The 24,418-nt window shown below is 40.7% G+C and overlaps 1 protein-coding gene and 1 long non-coding RNA gene across 6 annotated transcripts in view; both read right to left on the bottom strand.

The window, feature by feature from the left end:
• Window positions 1-24,418, bottom strand: part of SSH2 (slingshot protein phosphatase 2) — a 295,182-nt gene that overhangs the window by 24,207 nt on the left and 246,557 nt on the right. For all 5 annotated transcript variants that reach the window (XM_003931451.4, XM_074388423.1, XM_074388424.1 and 2 more), the window contains 4 exons: window positions 20,625-20,718; window positions 20,364-20,492; window positions 10,019-10,065; window positions 4,094-4,240 (listed from right to left, as the gene is read on the bottom strand). In XM_003931451.4, the coding sequence (XP_003931500.3) occupies window positions 4,094-4,240; window positions 10,019-10,065; window positions 20,364-20,492; window positions 20,625-20,718 (417 nt within the window). The remainder of the gene's footprint in view (window positions 1-4,093; window positions 4,241-10,018; window positions 10,066-20,363; window positions 20,493-20,624; window positions 20,719-24,418) is intronic.
• LOC141581831 (uncharacterized) lies at window positions 11,305-20,357 on the bottom strand. Its single transcript, XR_012514600.1, has 2 exons — window positions 17,549-20,357; window positions 11,305-17,479 (listed from the first exon to the last, which is right to left on the bottom strand). It is a non-coding gene; the product is annotated as an uncharacterized LOC141581831 (long non-coding RNA).

The raw sequence follows: 24,418 nt of genomic DNA, 5'->3' as shown, positions 1-24,418 counted from the left end.
CCCAGCCCTTTGGGAGGCTCAGGTAGGTGGATCACTTGAGGTTGGGAGTTTGAGAACAGCCTGGGCAACATGGCGAAATCCCATCTCTACTGCAAATACAAAAATTAGCTGGGCAGGCCAGGTGCAATGGCTCACATCTGCAATCCTAGCACTTTGGGAGGTTGAGGTGGGTGGATCATGAAGTCAGGAGTTTAAGACCAACCTTGCCAAGATGGTGAAACCCTGTCTCTACTAAAAATACAAAAAAATTAGCTGGGCATGGTGGCAGATACCTGTAATTTCAGCTACTCAGGAGGCTGAGACAGAGAATTGATTGAACCCAGGAGGCTGAGGTTACAGTGAGCTGAGATTGCACCACTACACGCCAGCCTGGGCAACAGAGTAAGACTCTGCCTCAAAAAAAAAAAAGAAGGAAAAAATTCAATATGGTAAGTGCAATGACAATTGGTCACAGGGAGGAGAGGGAACATTTTACATTTAGACTGGAGCCCATTTTGTGTGGTGGAGGCCAGTTCCCTCACAGACCCAGGGGCATGTTCATGGCTGATACTCTCTTGAGTTACAGGTGTGGCTGTGAGTGAACTAATTTATTCAAATGTTATGAGTTGTTTCCAGTTTAAGTTCTAGTAAGGGTTCTGTCCTTCCTTGGAAAAAAGCACAAACCAAATGAAACTAACCTTCTTCTCTACTCAGATGTAGCACTGGATAGTACTTTTCACAGACATGCAACCTGAGTCTAGGGACAGGCTCTACCATGGAGGAGCTGAATAGAGGCATGTGGTATACCACATGGCTTTCTCAGTGATGAGGGAGGAATGAAGGAAAACTATGGGTTTTTTCTTTTTTTAAAGTAGGTGGAAGAAAGAGAAAACAAAGCTACCTAAAGCTACGCTAACAAACAAAACGCCCGAGGCTTAACATGCTGGAGCTTACTCTGGAATATGAACATTATTTAGTATGCTAATTATGCTAACAACACAGTGTCTGGCACATAGTAAACTTTCAAATATTAAATATTGGCTAAATGTATAAATAAACCTGTGGATCTACTGATTAGGTCTACCAGGTGCTTAAAGTAGGAATGACATTAAAAAATCTGGAAATAAGAACTGTTATCCTTATCCTAGTATACACAGGCTCTGGAATCTTTCCCCAGTGTTTATTCCAATAAACCAAAAAACGTACATGTCAGCATAACAAGAGAAATCTGTTCATCCACTCACTCACTATTATGATGATAAGCTTCCTTTCAGAAGCTTATAATCCTGCTTCTGGAGAAAGAGACATATGAAAGACTTTGGTATAAATGCAAGGAAGTATGAGATTAACTGCCAAAATGAGTTAGCCAGGTAAGCTACAGGAATGCAGAGAATGGGCTGGAATAATGGAAAGTCTCAAAGGGAAGGTAAGATTCACCTCCCACTTGTGAATTAGATACAAAATTTGGGTGTCCTAACATTAGTTAGGGTGTGTGTCTCTGTGTGTAGTTTAGCCCAAATGACTAGGAAATATCTGTTTACTTTTGGCACCCTAGTTTACATTTAGACTACAGTTAGGAAGCTAATGCAGTGTCTCAGAAGGAAGTTTAGGCATGTGCTCTACATTTTCCCATCAAACTCTGACAACCTTAATGTATCAAGTTTCACGTCTATGCCTGTAGCATGCAAGGTGCTCAAACTTGGACAAAGACAAGTAAAATTTAATTATGAAATCCACTTCCATGAAGACATCTCTTCGGCATATTTTCAACTAGGCTTTTTTGGTTGATACTCCCACCTCATTTAGCCTTCCAAGTAGCTGGGATAACTGGCATATGGCTTCTAACTCATGTAATGAAGGATCTGAAGTCAGTTTTCCCCTAACCTAATTCCACCTTTCAGTGCCCCTACCCACGCTGGACTGTCCAGATTAAGCCTGGTGTCACTTTAAGAATCAGGGTCTTGGTTGGGCACAGTGGCTCATGCCTGTAATCCTAGCACTTTGGGAGGCCAAGGCGGGCAGATTACAAGGTCAGGAGTTTGAGACCAGCCTGGCCAATATGGTGAAACCCTGTCTCTAAAAATACAACAATTGTCACGCGTGGTAGCAGGTGCCTATAGTTAGTCCCAGCTACTTGGAGGCTGAGGCAGGAGAATTGCTTGAACCCAGGAGGTGGAGGTTGCAGTGAGCCAAGACTGTGTCACAGTACTCCAGCCTAGGCGACAGAGCAAGACTCTGTCTCAAAAAAATAAAAAAATAAAAAAATAATCAGGGTCTTTGGTTGGGCGTGTTGGCTCATGCCTATAATCCCAGCAGTTTGGGAGGCTGAGGCAGGCAGATCACTTGAGCTCAGGAGTTCAAGACCAGCCTGACCAACATGGCTAAACTCACAAAAATCAGCTGATAATGGTAGCATGTTCCTATAATCCCCAGCTACTCAGGAGGCTGAGGCAGGAGAATCACTTGAACCCAGGAGGTGGAGGTTGTGATAAGCCGATATCATGTCATTGCACTCTTGTCTGGTTGATAAAGCCAGATTCTGTCTCAAAAAAACAAAAAAAAACCAAACAAAAAACAATAACTGGGTACTGATTAGGATGAGACATAGGAGCATTTAAAGAGATACTCACTCCTAGGTGCTGACTTAAGCTTGGAGAAACCTGAGAGTGAGTGCCCCTAGTTGTGCGCTGGGTGTCCCCATATGTCTCTCCCTAATCCCAAGTAAAATTAGCCTTTCTTTTCATGTGGCCTGGGGCCTAACCTTCTCTACCTTTTCCTCATAGACCTAGACTATTCCAGTACCCACAGATTCTGAAATGAGACATTTTTTTCTTTTTTTCCTAAATCCAGGCTCAAGTGCAGTGGTTTGACCAGAGCTCACTGCAGCCTTAATCTCACGGGCTCAAGAGATCCTCCCACCTCCCTCAGCCTTCCAAGTAGTTGGGATCACAGACATGCACCAATGTGCCTGGCTAATTAAAAAAAAATTTTTTGGGGGGGTAGAGATAGGAGTCTTGCTATGTTGCTCAGGCTGGTCTTGAACTTCCAGACTCAAGTGATCCTCCCACCTCAGCAAGATCTTTGTTCAAGTTTTATCTTTACCACTTCTTTGACCTCTCTGAATGTCAGCTCTATAGTCTGTTCTCATCTGTACAGGAGGATGACAAGATTTGCCCCTCTGGATCTTCGAAAATACTACATGAGAGAATAGTGAGCATGCATGAATGGTATTACTACTGGGAATAATTAACAGAATTCAAAAATACAAAACACTCTTTTAGGTACTTCCTAGAGACTAAAGGAATAGGCTCAAAGCTAGAATATGAGGATTTAGGGAAACTAAGAAGAAGAATTTCCTGACCATGAAGGTCCTTAAGAGAAGTGTGGAATTATTTTTGAAGAACTTTAAATACAAAAGCACTTCTCATCTGCCAGGGATGGTTTGAACATAGTCCTACTTGAAGGAAGATGTGGCAAACAAGCTCATTTGTGGTTCTCTCTAGTAAAGGAATAAATAGGATTGGTAAGGAAATCCCCAAGGGCTTAAAAAAAAAAAAAAGCAGTGTTGACGTTAATACGAAACACTAAGTTAATACAAAATAGTTTCACTAAAAGAGCCAACTAATTTAAGGAAGACATCAACAGAAGGGCCAAAGAAAAATTTCGTCATTTAGAGTATCATACAAACAAAGAGAAGAGGAAAATAATTCCAAAATTTGTCTCTTTGTCTTCAGTGGGGAGGACCAGTATTCTATCTATCTGGAATAATTTCTACGATGTAACTTTTAAATCTCCCCACTGGCAACTTAAAAGAGTTTCATTCAGAATTTCTTCCCTCTCTCATTTCTGTATTTTTTGCTGCAGTCTAAGTTTATTTTTTTTAATTCTGTGCTCAATGAAAATAGCCAACATGAGGTTACTTCTTCCCAGGGGCTTGCTTTACTTAAAGTGAGTCACTGGTCTTTTGCCTAGGATTAAGAAGATTTCAGTTTTCTCCTTTCTTTAGTTCCTTTTTCCTGAGTACCATCAGTAAGTTGTCTGTAGCCCTCAGGACCCAGCCATGTGTGGGGCAAGAGGAACAGGGTTCACAACATTGTGCAGGACTATTACTCACTTTGCTTTAGAGATGAATTTGTAAGTGTCATTCCAGTAAGCCAGAAGATCCGTTGCCTCTTCATCATATACCCGAATGTTATGATACTCAAAGACTCCTGGGAAGAAGTTATCTATCTCTCGAGTGACATTCAAGATATACCGTACCCTGCAAGGAAATCAAGGGAGAATATGTACTCCATTACTCAGGCTAAATCCAATTCGAAGCACTGTTTTTCCTTACTTAAAACTTGTTTACTCCATAGGCTGAAATTAAATACAAAAATAATAAAGAAAGCTAAAAAACTAAGAGGTTATATTTATTTATTAGAGAAATTATACAACAGGTTTCCTGGGCATACCTGGGCACCAGGGAGTTATTAAGCAAAAAGTTATCCACTATGTTCAATATCTAAATTCTTTTTAGTTTACGTAGTTATGCAATCTCATCTTTGATGGTCTTCTGAAAATATACTCTTATTTTACTCCAAAGAATCAATTTGAGGCCATAATCAGACACTTTCTGTGTTATTAAAATTATCAGCAATATAATTTATTATCTGAAAGTTATCTGTATAAAATCACACTACTGACATGGACCCCAAGAAAAAAAACAGCTAACGAATAACAATTTCTTCCTATTTTTCTAAATGCCAGATTGTTAGGTTTTGTGCTATTACTCTTGCTAAACTACACAAAAGGCAAATGAGGCCAGAACTAGAAGAGTCAGAGAAAAATTGGACTTAAAACTCCCTTAAACTCATCTGACTGCATTACTGGCTGCTATGGCAGCGATGTGTCTGAAGCTTCTTCCATACTGAGATGCTTACGGAAGAGTTTCTCTATCAAAACAGTCTTCTGTTATCTCTCTCACTGTAAAGTCTCAATACATGCCTGAGTTTCATTTACCAAATGCTATCTTTTCTTAATGCTGTGTGGACTTAGACATAGCTGGATGTCTAAGTTTACTCCAACAATACAACATGGACTCACTCATTTCTCTCTGAGATGCTGCTTCCTTCTCAGAACAAATGTGTAGTTCTATAAATGTGAACTCTGAAATTGATGAAATGAATACAGAAAAACAAAGCAGCCACAGCTAACCAAATCTGTGGTTAAGGCCAAGTGGCCAAAAATTTTCTCAGACATGAATTGAATCTGTTTTAACTTGGCATCGAAGTCCATTACTACAAAAAGAAAAAAATTTTTTTTTTTTTTTTAAATTTAGAAAGCAAGCTCAGCCGGGTGCAGTGGCTCACACCTGTAATCCCAGCACTTTGGGACGCTGAGTGGATAAATCACCTAAGGTGAGAAGTTCGAGACCAGCCTGGTCAACACGGTAAAACCCCAGCCCTACTAAAAATACAAAATTAGCTGGGTGTGGTGGCATATGTCTGTAATCCCAGCTACTTGGGAGGCTGAGGCAGGAGAATCGCTGGAAGCTGGGAGGTGGAGGTTGTGGTGAGCCGAGATCACACCATAGCATTTCAGTCTGGGCAACAAGAGCAAAACTCAGTCTCAAAAAGAAAAAAAAAAAAAAAGCAAGCTGATGGTAGACATGCAAAACGGTGCAACTGCTATGGAAAACAGTACAGCAGCTTCCCTAAGGTTAAACATAAAATTACCACAGGACCCAGCAATTCCTTTCCAAAGAATAAATCCAAGAGAAATAAAAACATAAGCCCACCCAAAAACTTGTACACAAATGGTCACAACCAGCATTATTCAAATTAGCCAAAGAGTGGCTTTGACTTTGGCTCTTTGTTAGTTGACGAACATTAGTGATTTCTAGGAATTGTTGGGGCAGAGGTAAGAAGGAAAATGGAGGTGACTCCGGAAGGGTACAGGCTTTCTTTCTGGGTTGAAAAAATGTTCTAAACTGATTGTGGTGATGGGTCGCACAGCTTTGTGAATATACTAAAAACCCACAAACTGTACATTTAAAATGGGTGAATCATATGGTATGTAAATTATATTTGAATAAAACTGCTAGGAAAAAAGGCAACACTCCAGCCAGGGTGACAGGAAGAAAAAAAAAAAAAGGAAAAAAGGCAGGCAGCACACTTTCCTTATTTTATTATATTGTTTATTTATTTATTTTTCCGAGATGGAGACTTGCCCTGCAGCCTAGAGCTGGAGAACAATGGCAAGATCTTGGCTCATTGCAACCTCTGCCTCCTGGGTTCAAGCAATTCTCCTGCTTCAACCTCCTGAGTACCTGAGATTACAGCTATGTGCCAGCACTCTTGGCTAATTTTTGTGTTTTTAGTAAAGATGGGGTTTCATCATGTTGGCCAGGCTGGTTTCGAACTTCTGACCTCATGATCTGTCCGCCTTGGCCTCCCAAAGTGCTGGGATTACAGGCATGAGCCACCACACTCGACCTCCTCATTTTATTTAAAATAAAAATGAACACTCTCCCACCTCTAATCCCATACCTCAGTAATGAATTATGGCACTATCTTTCTAGAGGCAGGACATAGCCTCCCAATCCTTTTCATTATAGAGCCGTAAGCAGTCACTGGCAATTGGAACTGAAACTCCCTGAAACTTTTTTGCCATCTCAGCACCAAATGACTCTATATAGAGTAACATTTTACTTTGGGTTAGGTTCTAAAGTCAGTAGATTGCATGGAAATGGCCTTAATGTCAAAATTACCCTTAAAAATTGCATGAGTTATCTACATGGGGTAGTACAGATGGTTTTGTGTTCAGATCCCTGAACTATAATTCTTCACATATTAAAACTTAACAATCACTGAATTTAAGAAACAAGATCTAAGAGGCTATCTAGAAATTCGACCATACTGTTTTTAAAGGCAACTAGATATAGTTAGTTGCATTTTATAATTTAGCCTTCTAAGAAGCAAATGAAATGATGGGTCTCATCTCCAGCTGAGATTATGTTCTAAATTCATATGTATATATGACATGATTCCAATGCTTTTGGCAATCACTACTATACCAAATCTCAGATTTCATACTAAACACTGTATCTAGGTTTTCCAGAATTACATTTTTTTTTTTTTTTTCCCAGAGTCTCACTCTGTTGCTCAGGCTGGAGTACAGTAGCATGATCTCGGCTCACTGCAACCTTGGCTTCCCCGATTCAAGCAATTCTCCTGCCTCAGCCTCCCAAGTAGCTGGGATTACAGGTGCCCACTATCATGCCCAGCTAATTTTTTGTATTTTTAGTAAAGATGAGGTTTCACCATGTTGGCCAGGCTGGTCTTGAATTCCTGACCTCAAGTGATCCACCTGCCTCAGCCTCCCAAAGTGCTGGGATTACAGGCGTGAGCCACTACACCTGGCCAGAATTACAGAATTTTTAAAGCTTGATGACTTGGGAAGTTTGTAAAAAAAAACACTGTCCCACTCCTAAGGAAATCTTTTTTTTTTTTTTGAGACGGAGTTTCGCTCTTGTTATCCAGGCTGGAGTGCAATGGCACGGTCTCGGCTCACCGCAACCTCCACCTCCTGGGTTCAGGCAATTCTCCTGCCTCAGCCTCCTGAGTAGCTGGGATTACAGGCACGTGCCACCATGCCCAGCTAATTTTTTATATTTTTAGTAGAGACGGGGTTTCACCATGTTGGCCAGGATGGTCTCGATCTCTTGACCTCGTGATCCACCCGCCTCGGCCTCCCAAAGTGCTGGGATTACAGGCGTGAGCCACCGCGCCCGGCTTTTTTTTTTTTTTTTTTTTTTGAGACGGAGTTTTGCTCTTGTTACCCAGGCTGGAGTGCAATGGCGCGATCTTGGCTCACCGCAACCTCCGCCACCTGGGTTCAAGCAATTCTCCTGCCTCAGCCTCCTGAGTAGCTGGGATTACAGGCACGTGCCACCATGCCCAGCTAAGTTTTTGTATTTTTAGTAGAGACGGGGTTTCACCATGTTGACCAGAATGGTCTCGATCTCTTGAGCTCATGATCCACCCGCCTCGGCCTCCCAAAGTGCTGGGATTACAGGCTTGAGCCACCGTGCCCGGCAACTCCTAAGGAAATCTTAAGGAGACTCCTGTATATAAAGCAGATGCAATGTTATTAATCTTGTTGAATTAGGGGGTCCTTATGCTTCAGGGGCACTTCCAAAGAAGGCAAATGGTAGTCACAGGATTAGAACTGAGGTCTCTGAATTCCCAACACAGTTTACTAATCCATTTTCTCTCCTTATCTGCCATTAGGCAAGTCACAGTTCTCATATACGTGTGAATGTACCTATCATTCATTCACATTTACTGAGTACCCTCTTGTTACACAACTTTGAGCTAGGTAAATGGTAGGCTATAAACAAGACTAAGATACAGTGTCTGCCTTCAAGAACTCTAGACTCAATTCTTATTAATTTAAATTTTCCAAGTTTTATTTAACTTCAAATCTTAAATTAAGCAACCAGATTCCCTCCCTGGAATTCTTTGTATAATCATTTGTGTTAAGTCCTGTTCCAAGTTCATTTTGCCAGTTATGAAATACCTTTCATGTGGGGAAGAAGTAGGGTGTACTTATCCACTCACGATAAAGATAACTAGAAGGCTTATGGCTGAGAAAACAGGCAGCCAGCAACCATCACTACCTCTGAGTCCCAGCTGGTCATATCTCTTTCCACTATGAAGAGTTAGCATGGCAAATTTCAGATCTGATTTTCTCTTTTCTTATTGGGATGATCTGACTTCCTAAAGTGAATGAACTTCAATGAGAAACTTACTAGGCATTAGATAAGGGACGAATGGTAGCTTTTTACTTGCTGAATGTTCACTGCAGTCTCGATTGCTACAATCAAACTTAATAACCATGCCGCTTAGGGACAATTTTCTTAATATAAGGTAGGTCCTCTTCAATTTCAGAAGCTTGTCCAGTTCACATCCATAACCTACAGAGTCTTGAAGCAGCTTACTATACAGGATAGGGACTGAGTATTAATTTATCTGTGGATCCCTAGCACCTGGCACTTTATCCCAAAGAAGATGCTCAATAAATGTTGAATGAACAGCTCTGTGAGCCCAACATATGCAATTCTATGTATTCTTGCATAAAAGTAAAAATTTGATTTTAAACATCACCAAAGGTTTGCATATTTGTTTGTCAAAGTCTTTCAATTAAAGCAGCTGATATTTCTTGGGAGGTGGGGGAATGAAACAGAGGGAGAATAGCTGTTCTTATTTTTCTTAGATTACATCTGATTAGAATCAGTCGGAAGCAACTCTTAAGATTAAAGTTACACGGCTGGGCGCGGTGGCTCAAGCCTGTAATCCCAGCACTTTGGGAGGCCGAGGCGGGCGGATCACAAAGTCAAGAAATCGAGGCCATCCTGGTCAACATGGTGAAACCCCGTCTCTACTAAAAAAAAAATACAAAAAATTAGCTGGGCATGGTGGCGCGTGCCTGTAATCCCAGCTACTCAGAAGGCTGAGGCAGGAGAACTGCTTGAACCCAGGTGGCGGAGGTTGCGGTGAGCCAAGATCAAGATCGCGCCATTGCACTCCAGCCTGGGTAACAAGAGCAAAACTCCATCTCCAAAAAAAAAAAAAAAAAAAAAAAAGATTCCAAATTTTTAGCCGGGCGCGGTGGCTCAAGCCTGTAATCCCAGCACTTTGGGAGGCCGAGGCGGGTGGATCATGAGCTCGAGAGATCAAGATCATCCTGGTCAACATGGTGAAACCCCATCTCTACTAAAAATACAAAAAATTAGCTGGGCATGGTGGCGCGTGCCTGTAATCTCAGCTACTCAGGAGGCTGAGGCAGGAGAATTGCCTGAACCCAGGAGGCGGAGGTTGCGGTGAGCCAAGATCACACCATTGCACTCCAGCCTGGGTAACAAGAGCGAAACTCCGTCTCAAAAAAAAAAAAAAAGATTAAAGTTACCCATTGAAACCTCCTTGATGGGAAAATGTAAAGATAAAACAGGGACTTCTGTCACATAGGGGTGTCAGCAAATACTTTGTGTGCTTACCCTCGGTTCTGTAAGTCCTCTAAGTTGGAGGCATTCCATTCTGAGCCCTATGGAGCCAAAAAGACAAGGTTAAGGAGTATTAGAAAACAACCAAATACAATACTTGGAAATGAGTGAGGGAAAGAGCAGAACTTTCAAAATGAAGACTAATAACATCTACGCAGTGCCCTTTAAGTGGCAGCCACTTCATATGTTATCACATTTAGTGTTCACAAATGATAGAGTAAGAATGTTATTTTCATCTTCATTTTTACAGATATAAAACCAACTCACAGAATTCAAATAATTTTTGCTCATGATCATAAGGCAGAAGAGGTGTCTTTAACCATTATCCAATTGAAATTAGATGTCTTCTGCTATTCTTGCTCATAGCAATCTGATATTTTCCTCAACAGCGTGTATCACAATTTGTAGCTATATATTTATTTACGTGCTTGTTTTCTAACTACCTTTAACATAAGCTCCTAGAGGGCAGGAACCAGCTCTTTTGTTCCCTATGGAAATCCATGCACCTTGCACAGTGCCTGGTACCTGGCAAGTGCTCAATAAACATTTGCTGAATTTTCAGATACAAAAGCAGCATTATTATGTTTTGAACTACACCTTATTCCAAAGCTCACACTCTTTTTAGTGCATTAAGTTGGATCTAAGGAGTTAAAGGACAGAACATGTGTGTGGTAGAAAAAGAGAGTGAAATAGCAGCTTCTGTCAAACAGATAAGGGAAGCACGATATGTAACATTTTAAGATAGGGATAAATGGCAAACTTTGGAGAGGAGGTTCTGCAGATGATCTGGAGGATACATCAATTATCAATATTTTGCCACATTTTCTCTCTTTCCTTCTTTCCCTTTTCTTTCAGTATATCCTACTTTTTTTCCTCTGAACCATCTGAGAGCAATTTGTGTACCATGACACTTAACTTGAATACTTGAGCATGTATGATCTAAGAACATTTTCTTACATAATATCATGATCATATCAAAGAAATGTAACATTAATACAATAACCCAATAGATTATACATGTTTGAATTTCCACAAATGTCCCCAAAATGTCAGTTATATTCACTCAATCAATAATCATTCTTCACATTTAGTTGTCATATCTCTATATTCTAGCTATATATATATATTTTTGAAACAGAGTCTTGCTCCATTGTCCAGGCTAGAGGGCAGTGGTGTGATCTTAACTCACTGTAACCTCCACCTCTGGGGTTCAAGTGATTCTCCTGACTCAGCCTCCCGAGTAGTTGGCATTATTGGTGTGCATCACCATATCCAGCTAATTTTTGTATTTTTAGTAGAGATGGGGTTTCACCATGTTGCCCAGGCTGGTCTTGAACTCCTGACCTCAAGTGATCCATTTGTCTTGGTTTCCCAAAGTACTGGGATTATAGGCGTGAGTCACTGTGCCCAGCCTACTTATTTTTTTTAAGAGACAGAGTCTTGCTCTGTTACCTAGGCTGGAGTGAAGCAGCACACTGTATCCTTGAACTCCTGGGCTCAAATCATCCTCCTGTCTCAGCCTCCTGAGTAGTTGAGGCTACAGGTGTGCAACACCATGCCTGGCTAATTTTTTTACTTTTGTTTTTTAGAGATGGAGGTCTCACTATGTTGCCCAGGCTGGTCTCAAACTCTTGGCCTCAAGTGATCTTCCCCATGTTGGCCTCCCAAAATGTTGGGATTACAGAGTAAGCCACCACACACAGGCTAGCTTTAAAATAGTCCACCTTCTGCTTTCTTTGGGAGTGGATGGGTCTTTCATGATATTGACATTTTTGTAGACTTCAGATTTATCTTGGGTAATTCCCCACAACCTGTATATATTTTTTCCTGAGATGGAGTCGTGCTCTGTCACCCAGGCTAGAGTGCACTGGTGTGCTCACTGCAACCTCTGCCTCCCGGGTTCAAGGGAGTCTCCCACCTCAGCCTCCTGAATAGATGGGATTACAAGTGTGCACCACCACACCTAGCTAATTTTTGTATTTTTAGTAGAGACGAGGTTTCTTCATGTTGGTCAGGTTGGTCTTGAACTCCTGACCTTGTGATCCACCTGCCTCAGTCACCCAAAGTGCTGGGATTATAGGTGTGAGCCACACCCAGCTGTATTTTTTTTGGAGGCAGGATCTTGTTATAGTGCCCAGGCTGGAGCTCAGTGGCTATTCACAGGTGCCATCATTGTGTGCTACAGCCTTGAACTTCTGGCCTCAAGTGATCTTCCTGTCTCAGTCTCCTGAGTACCTGGGACTACAAGTGCATGTTACTGTACCTAGCTTGCATTCAATTTTAGAGTGCTTTTTCTATTCTTTTCCATTTAATATTTTGAGCATGCAAAACTTTTATGTAATTAAAAGTCAAAAGTTTATTAAAAAGTAAACGTAGAAGTCTCACTGTCACTCCTGTCTCTTTAATTCATATTGGTAACATTTTTATTAGTTTCTGACTTATTCTATTTTGAAAAAATATGAGCAAACATATAGCAATATATACTTATTGCTACTCCTTACTCATATTACCAATTCTTATGCAAAAGTAATATGCTACACATTGTTTTTATTCACTGCTTTCATTTTACATATATTTCATTTTATATATCCTCAAAACCAATACATATAACAGTCCATAGAAATCTTCCTTATTCTTTCCTACATCTGCATAGTACTTCATGAATAGTGATGTAATAGTTTCTTCAACTCATCTACTATGAACGATATTTCATATTTGTGGAAGCAGGATTGCTGGGACAAAGAAAGAATACGGTTTTGTCAGACAATGTTAAATTTCCCTCCATAGAGCTTGAAACAATTCTGTGTTCCCACCAGCAATGTGTGAGAGCACCACTTTCCCCATAATCTTTCCAATAAAATGTGTGGTTAAGTTTTTGAATTTCTGCCAATCTGATAGGTATCTCAATGTAGTTTCAATTTGCATTTCTCTTATGAGTAAAAGTGAGCGACTTTTCATTGTTTAAGGTCCATTTTCTGTCTCTGAGCTATCCGTTCTTATCTTCTAAAAAGGCAGACATTTTATTTTATTTTTATTTTATATATATATTTTGAGACAGACTCTCACTCTGTTGCCAGGCTGGAGTGCAGTGGTTCGACCTCAGCTCACTGCAATCTCTGCCTTCTGGGTTCAAGCTATTCTGCCTCAGCCTCCTGAGTAGCTAGGATTATAGGCGCGTGCCACCACGCCTGGCTAATTTTTGTATTTTTAGTAGAGATCAGGTTTCACCACGTTGGCCAGGATGGTATCAATCTCCTGACCTCATGATCCACCCACCTCAGCCTCCCAAAGTGCTGGGATTACAGGCATGAGCTACCATGCCTGGCCAGGGCAGACATTTTATAAGAGTTTACTCTTAGAATTAAAGACATTAAATGGAATTCAGCATTAGAAAACTTAGGTTCAGGTTCTGACTGCCCTTCCTACTGTGGGGACATTAGGGCAAACTGCTTAACCTCTCTTTTTGTTATTATTATTTTTTGAGACAGAGTCTTGCTCTGTTGCCAGGCTGGAGTGCAGTGGTGTGATCTCCACTCACTGCAACCTCCGCCTCCTGGGTTCAAGTGATTCTCCTGCCTCAGCCTCCCAAGTAGCTGGGGCGACAGGCACGTGCCACTATGCCCAGTTAATTTTTGTATTTTTAGTAGAGACAGGGCTTCACCATGCTGGCCAGGATGGTCTCCATCGCTTGACCTCATGATCCACCTACCTCAGCTTCCCAAAGTGCTGGGATTACAGGCATGAGCCACTGCACCCGGCCAACCTCTCTGTCTTTATTTGTAAAACGAAAACACCCTTCCCATCCCAGTCCTATATATTTAATGGGTTCCTTTCCCTCAAATTATACATGCAAAGTTTTCCCATATTAAAATGGAAAACCCCTCTCTTTGTCATAAATCCTCCTGTAGACTCTGCTCTTTCTCCCTTTCCTACATGGCTTCATATAAATAAAGTCAAATACTTATTTTCTGGCTAGGGGCAGTGGCTCACCCTGTAATCCCAGCATTTTGGGAGGCTGAGGCAGGTGGATTATGAAGTCAGGAGTTTGAAACCAGCCTGGCCAATATGGTGAAACCCCATCTCCAGTAAAAATACAAAAATTAGCCGGACACGGTGGCACACGCCTGCAGTCCAGCTACTCGGGAGGCTGAGACAGAAGAATCGCTTGAACCCGGAAGGTGGAGGTTGCAGTGAGCTGAGATCGCACCACTGCACTCCAGCCTGGGCCAAAGAGTGAGCAGCTTGTAATCCTGGCAATTTGGGAGGCCAAGGCAGACAGATACCTGAGGTCGGGTATTGGAGACTAGCCTGACCAACATGGAGAATCCCTGTCTCTACTAAAAATACAAAAAATTAGCTGGGCATGGTGGTGCATGCCTGTAAACCCAGCTACCCAGGAGGCTGAGGCAGGAGAATTGCTTGAACCTGGGAGGTGGAGGTTATGGTGAGCCAATATTGTGCCATTGCACTCCAGCCTGGGCAACAAGAGTGAAACTTAGTCTTAAAAAAAAAAAAAAAAAAAAAGGAAAAGAAAAGAGAGAAAGAAAGAAAAAAGAAAATCAAACACTCACTTTCTCTATTTCCTCATTTTCCACATCTCAATCCATAGCACTTTGGCCTCTGCCCTTATCACTATTGCTGATGTTACTAATGACCTCTCCTAGTTGTCTGTATCTTTATTCCATTGGCTTTCTCTGAGTATCTATCTGATATGGCTCATCATGCTTTCCTTTCAGAATTAGATCAGACTGTACAAATACCTAGTCTCATGCCTCACACAATAAAGAGGATCGACAAATGTTTGCTAATTGGAAGATCAAATGTGACCATTAGATGAAGTACTATAAAAATTGTCAAGTGTTGTGTAAGTACTATCATATTACAGGTGATCTGTAATCTGGCCATTGAGCTGGGAGATCTCAAGGACACTGTGCTGAAATTCCATTTAAGAAAAGGTCAGTAAGTGAGGTATAGGCAAGGGCTTTGCTGGCTTGTTTTAAAAAATATGGGAGATTCTGAAGGTTCTGTTCAACCTTGGAAAACAAGCTCCCACACCAAAGAAATAGGCAAGAACCACAAAGGACTTCAAGGAGGCGGATGCCAAACTAGGGGCTGAGAGGTTAAACTAGAGCCAGTGAAATGTGATCACCTCACTTCTTAATTTAAAAATCTCAGTCCTTCATGGAACTCTGTCCAGTTAGATGAAAATAACACTGACGTGACGGATAAAGTCCCTGGTTTTCATTCACCTGTCCAGAGAGAGTTCAACCTGACAATGTGAAGTGATACCTCTCCATAGGCAAATAAATTAAAGGCATTGGTTACTGACTCACTGAAGCCCATATAAAGTGACTTGGGCTACAGTTAGGGCTGCTTCAGATTCAATCTGAAAGACTTGGAGTCCACTTGGTCTAATTACCTTTCCGTCCTCAATACAAATACCATGTATATTAGACTTCTGGGGCCCTTCACAGACTCATTTTTTTCCATTCATGTTTCATAGGCTTATGGTGACATAATTCTATGGGGGTTTCCATTATGCTCTATGTAATTAAGCAAAGCATAGTCTAATTTTATCGAAGTGTAAAATGAAATCTTTGGACTATAATACATTTTAAAGTAACTTCATTTCTGTCTTTTACTCTGGTTCCCTTGCACTGTACGCTGGCCCAAAGACCAAATAACTGATTTCATGTTATCCTCAGGAGATAGCCTTGCTGGAGTCCAACTGTCCAAGTAAAATAGAAGACGACAGCACATTTACAGCAAATAAGGACTGTACTGTGGGAGTCTTGCTAAGATAAATATAACTTGACACAATATCCAAGGACTGGTATCTCTGTCCATATTTTATCATATTATTTCTACAGCCTCAATATTGTAAGTCACATTACTGTGGCAACCTGGCATAAGCTCTTTATTAACTTTTCCTCCCAAGAGAAGTTTATGCCATACCTCCAATTCAGGGACAAAAATCATGAATATGATAAAATAATCTGTTCGATTACAGTCTCATCTATTTATACACCCTCTGTTTCTCTGCATCTACAGTAAAATTAACCAATTTGAGGCTGAATTTTTTTTTTAACTTCAGGGGTACATGTGCAGGTTTGTTACATAGGTAAACTTCTGTCATGGGGGTTTGTTGTACAGATTATTTCATCACCCGGGTATTAAGCCTACTACCCATTAGCTATTTTTTCCTGATCCTTTCCCAGGCTGACTTCTTCTCTGAAAAGGAAACACTATTCCAAAAAGATCTGTAATGTCAAATTGCGAAAAAGATAATCAGCAGTAAAAGTTTTGACTACTTTTTAAATTCATGAGCAAAATTACAGGTGATGTGTCCGACATACTTGTTTGCCTGCTTTTCTGCAAATGGTCTCTGTCAACATCTAGCTTTTTCTCAGCCAAATCGGACAGCCTCCAGGAGAGCTGCTGATACTGAAACTTAGTTGGGCAAAGGCTTCCAGTTCAGAGAAGTGATATGCTTGTAAGGGTGTAGAATCTCTTTTTCTAGAAACACCCTGGCTTCGCACCAATCAATTCTCTCTTAACAATGCAGCTTTTATTTAAGCTATAACCTACACTTTCCCTCCCCATATCAGCTGGATATTTTGCCCAATAAACAGATCTCTGTGCAGTATACTGCAGAGCTGAGTGTTCTTCCAAAGGGAGGGAAAAATCCTGTTGCCTCTCTTTACTCAATCTGGTTGAGCTCCAGGCATGGCAGCTATGCACAAGATGAGATGACTTTGCAGAAAATTAACACCACCACTTGCAGCTAGAATGCCTCTTTTTCCATGTCATTGCTGGTAAAGCCAGCAGGGCATAGACTCACTGGAGAAGAGATAGGGATTTGGACATAGGATATGGCAGTGTAAACAAAGGGAGGAAGCCACCAAGGAACAAGTATAATAAGATGTTTAGACAACCTGTTTATGCATTTACTTTGTTAGAGAGGAGTTAAATTACCGGGTTCCTCAATTTTGAAGTTTTTCCCCCCAAATAAAAATTCACAATGGAAAGAAAATGTCCATTTTCTAGAATACAGAAGTATACCTGAGGCTGAAGAGATTTTCCTTTGTTCAAAAATATGTATATACACACACAAGGCTGATGTGCAAAAAAGTACATAGATGTGTATTTAAAAAGTAAAAAACTCTATGTGATATTCTTTATAGTGAATACATGTCATAAATTTGTCCAAACCCATATAATATACAACACCAAGAGTGAACCCTATTGTAAACTCTGGGCTTTAGTTTATAATGATGTGTCAATGTAGACTAATGAGCTGTAACAAATGTACCACTCTGGTGGAGGATGCTGACAATGGGGGAGACTATGCATGTGTTGGGGCAAGTCGTATATGGGAAATTTCCATACCCTTTGCTCAATTTTGCTGTGAACCTAAAACTGTTTTTTAAAAAAATAAAGTTGACATATTTGTGTCTGTATATACATAAATATAAATATATATTGTATACATATATATATTTATATTTATGTATATACAGACACACACATATACGAATAAAAGTAAGTAAGATTGGGGCTGGGCGCAGTGGCTCACATCTGTAATCCCAGAACTCTGGGAGGCCAAGGCAGGCAGATCAGGAGTTCCAGCCTGGCCAACATAGTGAAACCCAGTCTCTACTAAAAATACAAAAAATTAGTCGGGTGTGGTGGTGTGCACTTGTAATCCTAGCTACTCAGGAGAAGTATGTGAACCCAGGAGGCAAAGGTTGCAGTGAGCTGAGATTGTGCCACTGTATTCCAGCCTAGGTGACAGAGTGAGACTCCATCTCAAAAAAAAAAAAAAATTGGAAGGCAATATTATATATAAATATTACATAACAAAAGATGATGGTGATTATCAGTCTTGATTAAATAAATATAATCTGTTGTCTTCTAAAATTTTTTTAAATGAACATGGATTATTATTATTATTTTGAGACAGGGTCTCACTCTGTTGGCTCAGGGTGGAGTGCAGTGGCATGATCATGGCTCACGGCAGCCTCAAACTCCCAGGCTTAGGTGATTCTCCCAATTTGGCCACCCCACAAGTGCTGGGATTATAGATGTGAGCTACCATACCTGGCCAGAATTATTTTTTTAATGAGAAAAAAACTCAAGACAGGAGATTATGCCTGACAATAATGAAATCGTGGTATTACTCTACTAGCAGAAATGCTCAAATGTATTTGTAGTTGATTAGGGAACTGTAATTTTAGGGAAATTAGATTTTTTTTCTGTTTACAATACTGTTAACATTGGCTTGCATGGCTAAGATATACCACTTGAGAAGGGAGTAGTTCTTGAGTGAGTGGCACCAGAGACACAGGAAAGCATGCATTAAATAAAACAGGTTGATCAGTCAGAAACTGTATTTGATATTCGTCACATCTGTATTCTTTTACACGTTAAAAGTTGGCTCAATGGGAAACTTGACTCCCAAGTTTGCAGCTTCAGTCACATGAGCTCCTTTTAGCTACAGGTATTTGCCCTTCATAAAAACTAGTCTCAGTAAGACAGTTGGGAGGGCCCCATAGAATGAGCGACTCACAAGTTTTCTATAGATAACACAAAGATTCTTTCCAAATACAAGAGCAGGATATATCTGAATCCTTGTGAAAATACATGTAAGAGACAACAAAGTCAGGTGCCTTGCAAATAGAAAGGCCCAATGACGGTTTTGCAGTATAATCTACAACAGAAATGGCAACACACATATTGGTCAGTTATTTAATGGAAAAGAAGTTCCCCTCCCAGCTCACAGCTTTTCATGAGTAATTGTATAGCTAATTTACCACTACAAATCATTCTAGACTCATATATCCTAGGGTGTCAACAAGTTATTTCAGGGCACAAGCCTTCAAAGGCATAGTCTGAGTGCCTCATGAAATAAACTCAAATATTCAGAGTGAGGCGGATCCAGTTGAGTCAGTTCCTGTGCATTTACTCCCCTTTTCTTCTGGTTTTCCAGTTTCTAATCATTTCACAGTTCATAAACGTCCTCAAGAAGAGAAAGGAAGTAAAAATCAAACCAACTGACTTAGTTCCTTGTAGGCATTTTTGGTGAAAGTGTGCGAGAAGTGGACACAAAATGAGGTTTTGGCATTCTCCATTGATTTTAATTATTCTTGTTAACTTTGCTCCCACTACATGTACAGATAAGAACTAAAACTCTAACATTTGATAGGTCTTAGGATTTTTCAAAGCTTTCATAATCTACCTGTTAGGTCTCCTTGGGCTAATTACAAAGTCACTAAATGTTCAGGAACCATGAAGAACAATTTTTAGTCACCAATTTTTTTTTTTGTTGGTAATCATAAAAAGTAGAGACTCAAAGTATAGCTATAAGGTTTCGTATGTTTGAAAGTCCAGTAGTCTCTTGTTTCTCAGTTACCGTAGCTCCCACCAACTCTACTCAGATATATCAGACCTTAGACACATTTGCAGATTTGAGAGTGACCTTAAAGGATCATCCTTTTAAGGCTAATTAAGACTATTAAGACTAAGGATCATCTATATAAGACTAATTTGGTGCCAGGTGCAATGAATGGCTCATGCCTATAATTCCAGCACTTTGGGAAGGCCGAGGTGGGCAGATTGCTTGAGCTCAGGAGTTCTGAGACTAGCCTGGGTAACATGGTAAAACTCCATCTCCACAAAAAAAATACAAAAATAAGCTTGGGGTGGCACATGCTTATGGTCCCAGCTACTCAGGAAGCTGAGGAGGGAGGATCACTTGAGCCTGGGAGGTTGAGGCTGCATTGAGCTGAGATTGTGCCACTATACTCAACCATGCACAACAGAGAGAGAACCGGTTTCAAAAATAAAAATAAAAATGAAAATAAAAATGAGGGCCGGACATAGTGGCTCACAACTGTAATCACGGCACTTTGGGAGGGTGAGGCAGGCGGATCACCTGAGGTCAGGAGTTCAAGACCAACGTGGCCAAGATAGCAAACCCCATCTCTATTGAAAATACAAAAATTAGACAGGTGTGGTGGTGTTCACCTGTAGTCCCAGCTACTCTGGAGGCTGAGGCGGGAGAATTGCTTGAACCCAGGAAGTGGAGGTTGCAGTGAGCCAAGATTGTACCACCACACTCCAGTCTGGGTGACAGCGAGACTCCGTGACACATACACAGACGCACACACACACACACACACACACACACGTAATAATTGATGAGGTTTGGGTTTAAGTACTTTTGTCTTTAATGTAAGTTACATTTTATTTATGTATAATAAAATTTAACAATTGCTCCCACCCATGAGTCCATATGGGCTACCTTCAGTATACCACTTAAAGTGGCCTTAAAACTTACCAGAAACACGTGTTCAAATATCTGTGTAGGGCTATCCATTTGACCAAGGATCACTATCATTTCATTGTCTATAAATTCCTTGAATTCCCGCAAGTTGCACACCATCTGCATTTCCAACTCTGTTCTTATCTGAAACAAAGATGACATATTGTACTCATCTCTGAGTCCCTCTGTACTTTCAACCATGCACTGTTTCTAGCCCCACAACCATTGTTATCCCACTGCTAGCCTTGGAACAAATGAGGAATCAAGGTCTCTTACCTCTTTGGATGTAATATTCTCCAAATCCTTCTGCATCATGATCTCCCTTAATTTGGTTTTAATTAGCCTTTCTGTTCGTTCACGTTCAGTTGGTCTGAAAGAGAGAAATTATGATTTTTCTTAAACAGAAATTTGACTAAGTTAATGAATGTATCATTTGATTAGGTTTCCAATCTAGCAAACTTTGCTTCTACTACCCCCAAATTCATGGCAAAATAAAATTATATTTTAAAAAGTGTATTAGTTTATTTTCAGAATGTACAGAATTTAAACATGTTAGAAGTTATTACTCTGAAGAGGTTACATATGTGTAAAGTCCTTAAATACATTAATGTATATAGATCATGAGGGAGCAAAGATAATTTGGGTATACTGAGTGTAATACTTTAATGGAGCACCATATCTATACTTTTTCTCTTTAAGTATCCCTGAGTATCACTTACTGAGCTAGAATACCCAGCTGGGTAGACCAGTAGTATGACCTACCATGGAACTAAAGTCTTCTGTGGTTTAAAATGCCACCTTATGCTGATAAGTCATTATTGTGATTCTAGAAAATGGGAAAGAAAGAAGAATGATCCTGCCTTCTTCAATAAGGCAAATCCTCTCCCAAAATGGGTTGCAGAGATCAACTACTTAGAGCAGTGGTCCCCAGTGGGTACCAGTCAGTAGCCTGTTAGAAGCTGGGCAGCAGAGCAGGAGGTGAGGGGTGGGCAAGCCTTACTGACTAAAAGCCTCCTGTCAGATCAGCGGCAGCATTAGATTCTCACAGGGGCAAACCCTATTGTGAACTGCACATGCGAGGGATCAAGGTTGCATGTTCCTTATGAGAATCTAACTAATGCCTGATGATCTGAGGTGAAACAGTTTCATTTGAATCTATCCCCACTCCACTGGTCCCTGTCTGTGGAAACTGGTCCCTGGTGCCAAAAAGGTTGGGGACTGCTGACTTAAGAGTACCTTCATCCAGAATGCTTTCCTTTTAATGACAACTCTCACAATATCTCTGTGAAATAGTTATCCTCGTTTTACAGGTAGAGGAAACAAACAACTGAAAAGCTAAGTGACCTGCTGATAACCACAGTGGGGCAGGAGAATTAGAACTCTCAGCCCAGCCTAATGCTCTACCTGAAGGATTATGTCGCTTCCTTTAGTCTTCTGACTCTCTTTAAAATAAAATCACCCATGCAACTTTAATATGAAATCAAACTAGGTAGCAGACTCTCCAATTATTAGAAAGGTAGTGGTTCAGTGTAACTGGGTACTTCTCCTCCAAAGCATTATTTCAGATTATGTGGAATTTGAATGAGGCTGACAGAGAGTACTTTGTTTCATTTCCTCCCCAACCCCTACCACCTACTCAAGAAAGGTATCTGGCTCTGCACCTCCTTATTTGGGGATAAAAATGGACTAAGCCTTCAGGCATCCTGCCTGCCCTTGCTGCCTACAGCCTTATCACTGGCTGCAAAAATAGCTTTGGTAATCTCCAGAGATGGATGCTCTAACCCCACAACCTTGGGGCCTCTCACCACTGGGCTCTTAATTTCTCATGAACCCTACAGAATACAGCTAATACCTGAGCTGTTTCTCTTCAATTAGCCAAGGTATTCCTGTTTTAACTAGGATTACAGTTCTTATTTGTGCTTTATTTCTCCTAGACAGCTAATGATAGAAAATAAATGTATAATTTCAGTCTTCCATTAAAAATAAATATTGGGCCAGGAGCAGGGGTTAATGCATGTAATCCCAGCACTTTGGGAGGCGGAGGTGGGTGGATTGCTTGAGCACAAGAATTTGAGACCAGCCTGGGCAGCTGGTGAAACCCCATATCTACAAAAAAAAACCCCAAAAAATTAGCTGAAAAATAAAATAAAAAATTAGCCAGGCATAGCGGCAGATGGCTGTAGTCCCACAGCTACTTGGGAGGCTGAGGTGGAAGGATTCTTGAGTCCTGGAGGCGGAGGCTACAGTAAGCCCTGATTGTACCACTGCACTCCAGCCTGGGTAGTGGAGCAAGACTCTATCTTAAGAAAAAAAAGAAAAAAAAAATGGTAAACACAAATTTTAGTACTTGTGTTCATGGGTCAGATTCCCTAGTTCCTAAGCAATGTTTCCCTCAATCCCTCACAGGTGTTTGAGGCAGGGTGGTTAGAGAGTAGAAAGACCTAGGTTTTAATCCCAGCCCTGGTGCGACTTATAACAAGTTCCTTCTCTTCCCTAAGCCTCTGTTTCCTTTTCTATAAAATGAGTAGAGCAGGCTGGGTATGACGGCTCACACCTGTAATCCCAGCACTTTGGGAGGCCAAGGTAGGTGAATCACCTGAGGTCAGGAGTTCGAGACCAGCCTGGCCAACATGGTGAAACTCTGCCTCTACTAAAAATACAAAAATTAGCCGTGCATGGTGGCAGGTGCCTGTAATCTCATATACTTGGGAGGCTGAGGCAGGAGAATTGCTAGAACCCAGGAGGTGAAGGTTGCAGGAGGCCGAGATGGGGCCATTGCACTCCATCCTGGGCTGACAACAGTGAGACCCTGTCTCAAAAAAAAGAGTAGAGCAGTAATACCTGTCTCATGATATTCTTAGAAGGATTAAATAACATGTATGAAGTGCTGAGCCTAACACCAGATGTGTATCCCCTACATGTATATTCCCTTCTTCCTTTCCTTGGATTTCAAAATATAAATTATTCACAATAGACTAAGTCTATTTTGGCACACATTCTCCCTGTATTCTCAGCATTGTTTTATAGGCTTTTCTAGTCAACTTAGGGAGGAGGGGAAATAGAAAAATGATTACAACACACAAATTTGCTTTTTCCTTCTCGATTTCATTCGATAAAAATTTGGAAAATACATAAAAATACAAAGTAAATAAAAACCATTGAAAATTCTTCTAACCAGAGATAATTATTATTAATACTCTGGCCTACAGCTTCCGCTTATTCTTTTTCTGTGAACAGACAGATGTTCTTAAAATAGATCTTAAATTAGAGTTATACTGTACATACTAACAGTTAATAAGCCTTTATATTTGCCAGGAACTGCCTTTTATGTTTTTTGCTTATGGATATAAAGAGAGTATCAGCAATTTCTTTCTTCTTGTTTTTTGTACAGTTTCAAAATCTTCTTCAATAAAATCTTTTTTTTTTTTTTGGAGACAGATTCTCGCTCTATCGCCCAAGCTGGAGTGCAGTGGCACAATCTGTGTGATCTTCTTGGGTCAGTGCAACCTCTGCCTCCTGGGTTCAAGTGATGCTCCTGTCTCAGCCTCCTGAGTAGCTGGGATTACAGGCGCATGCCACCATGCCCAGCTAATTTTTGTATTTTTATTAGAGACAGGGTTTCACCATGTTGGCCAAGCTGGTCTTGAACTCCTGACCTTAGGTAATTTACCCACCCTGGCCTCCCAAAGTGCTGAGATTACAGGTGTGAGCCACTGTGCCCAGCTGTCTCCAATAAAATCTGGAAAAATGGGAAGAAAATTATCTTTCTCTCATGTAAGTCTAGTTTAGAATGTGCTTTTTTTGAGCTAGATGAGACATCCATTCTTCTGAAACCCATCATCCAGTTGTAAAGCATGAAATCACCAGTAACATTCTCCATGAATCTTCACTTTTTCAATTACTGTGAGATCTTGAAAAGACCAAGGCTACTGAAAAGAAGGTCCTGGTAGCAACAACACCCTGTGCAAAAAAATATTCTACTGCTTTTTTGACTGTTGCTTTCATATAATTTTTGGAAAAGTTCACCTTTTCCAGGAAAGAACATTTGTTAGGCCAGGAGCAGTAGCTCA

The sequence above is a fragment of the Saimiri boliviensis genome, chromosome 17 (assembly GCF_048565385.1).
Source record: "Saimiri boliviensis isolate mSaiBol1 chromosome 17, mSaiBol1.pri, whole genome shotgun sequence".
In the NCBI taxonomy this organism is placed as follows: Eukaryota; Metazoa; Chordata; class Mammalia; order Primates; family Cebidae; genus Saimiri; species Saimiri boliviensis.
The sequence above is the reverse complement of the archived record's forward strand: the minus strand, read 5'-3'. Positions and strand labels throughout refer to the sequence as shown.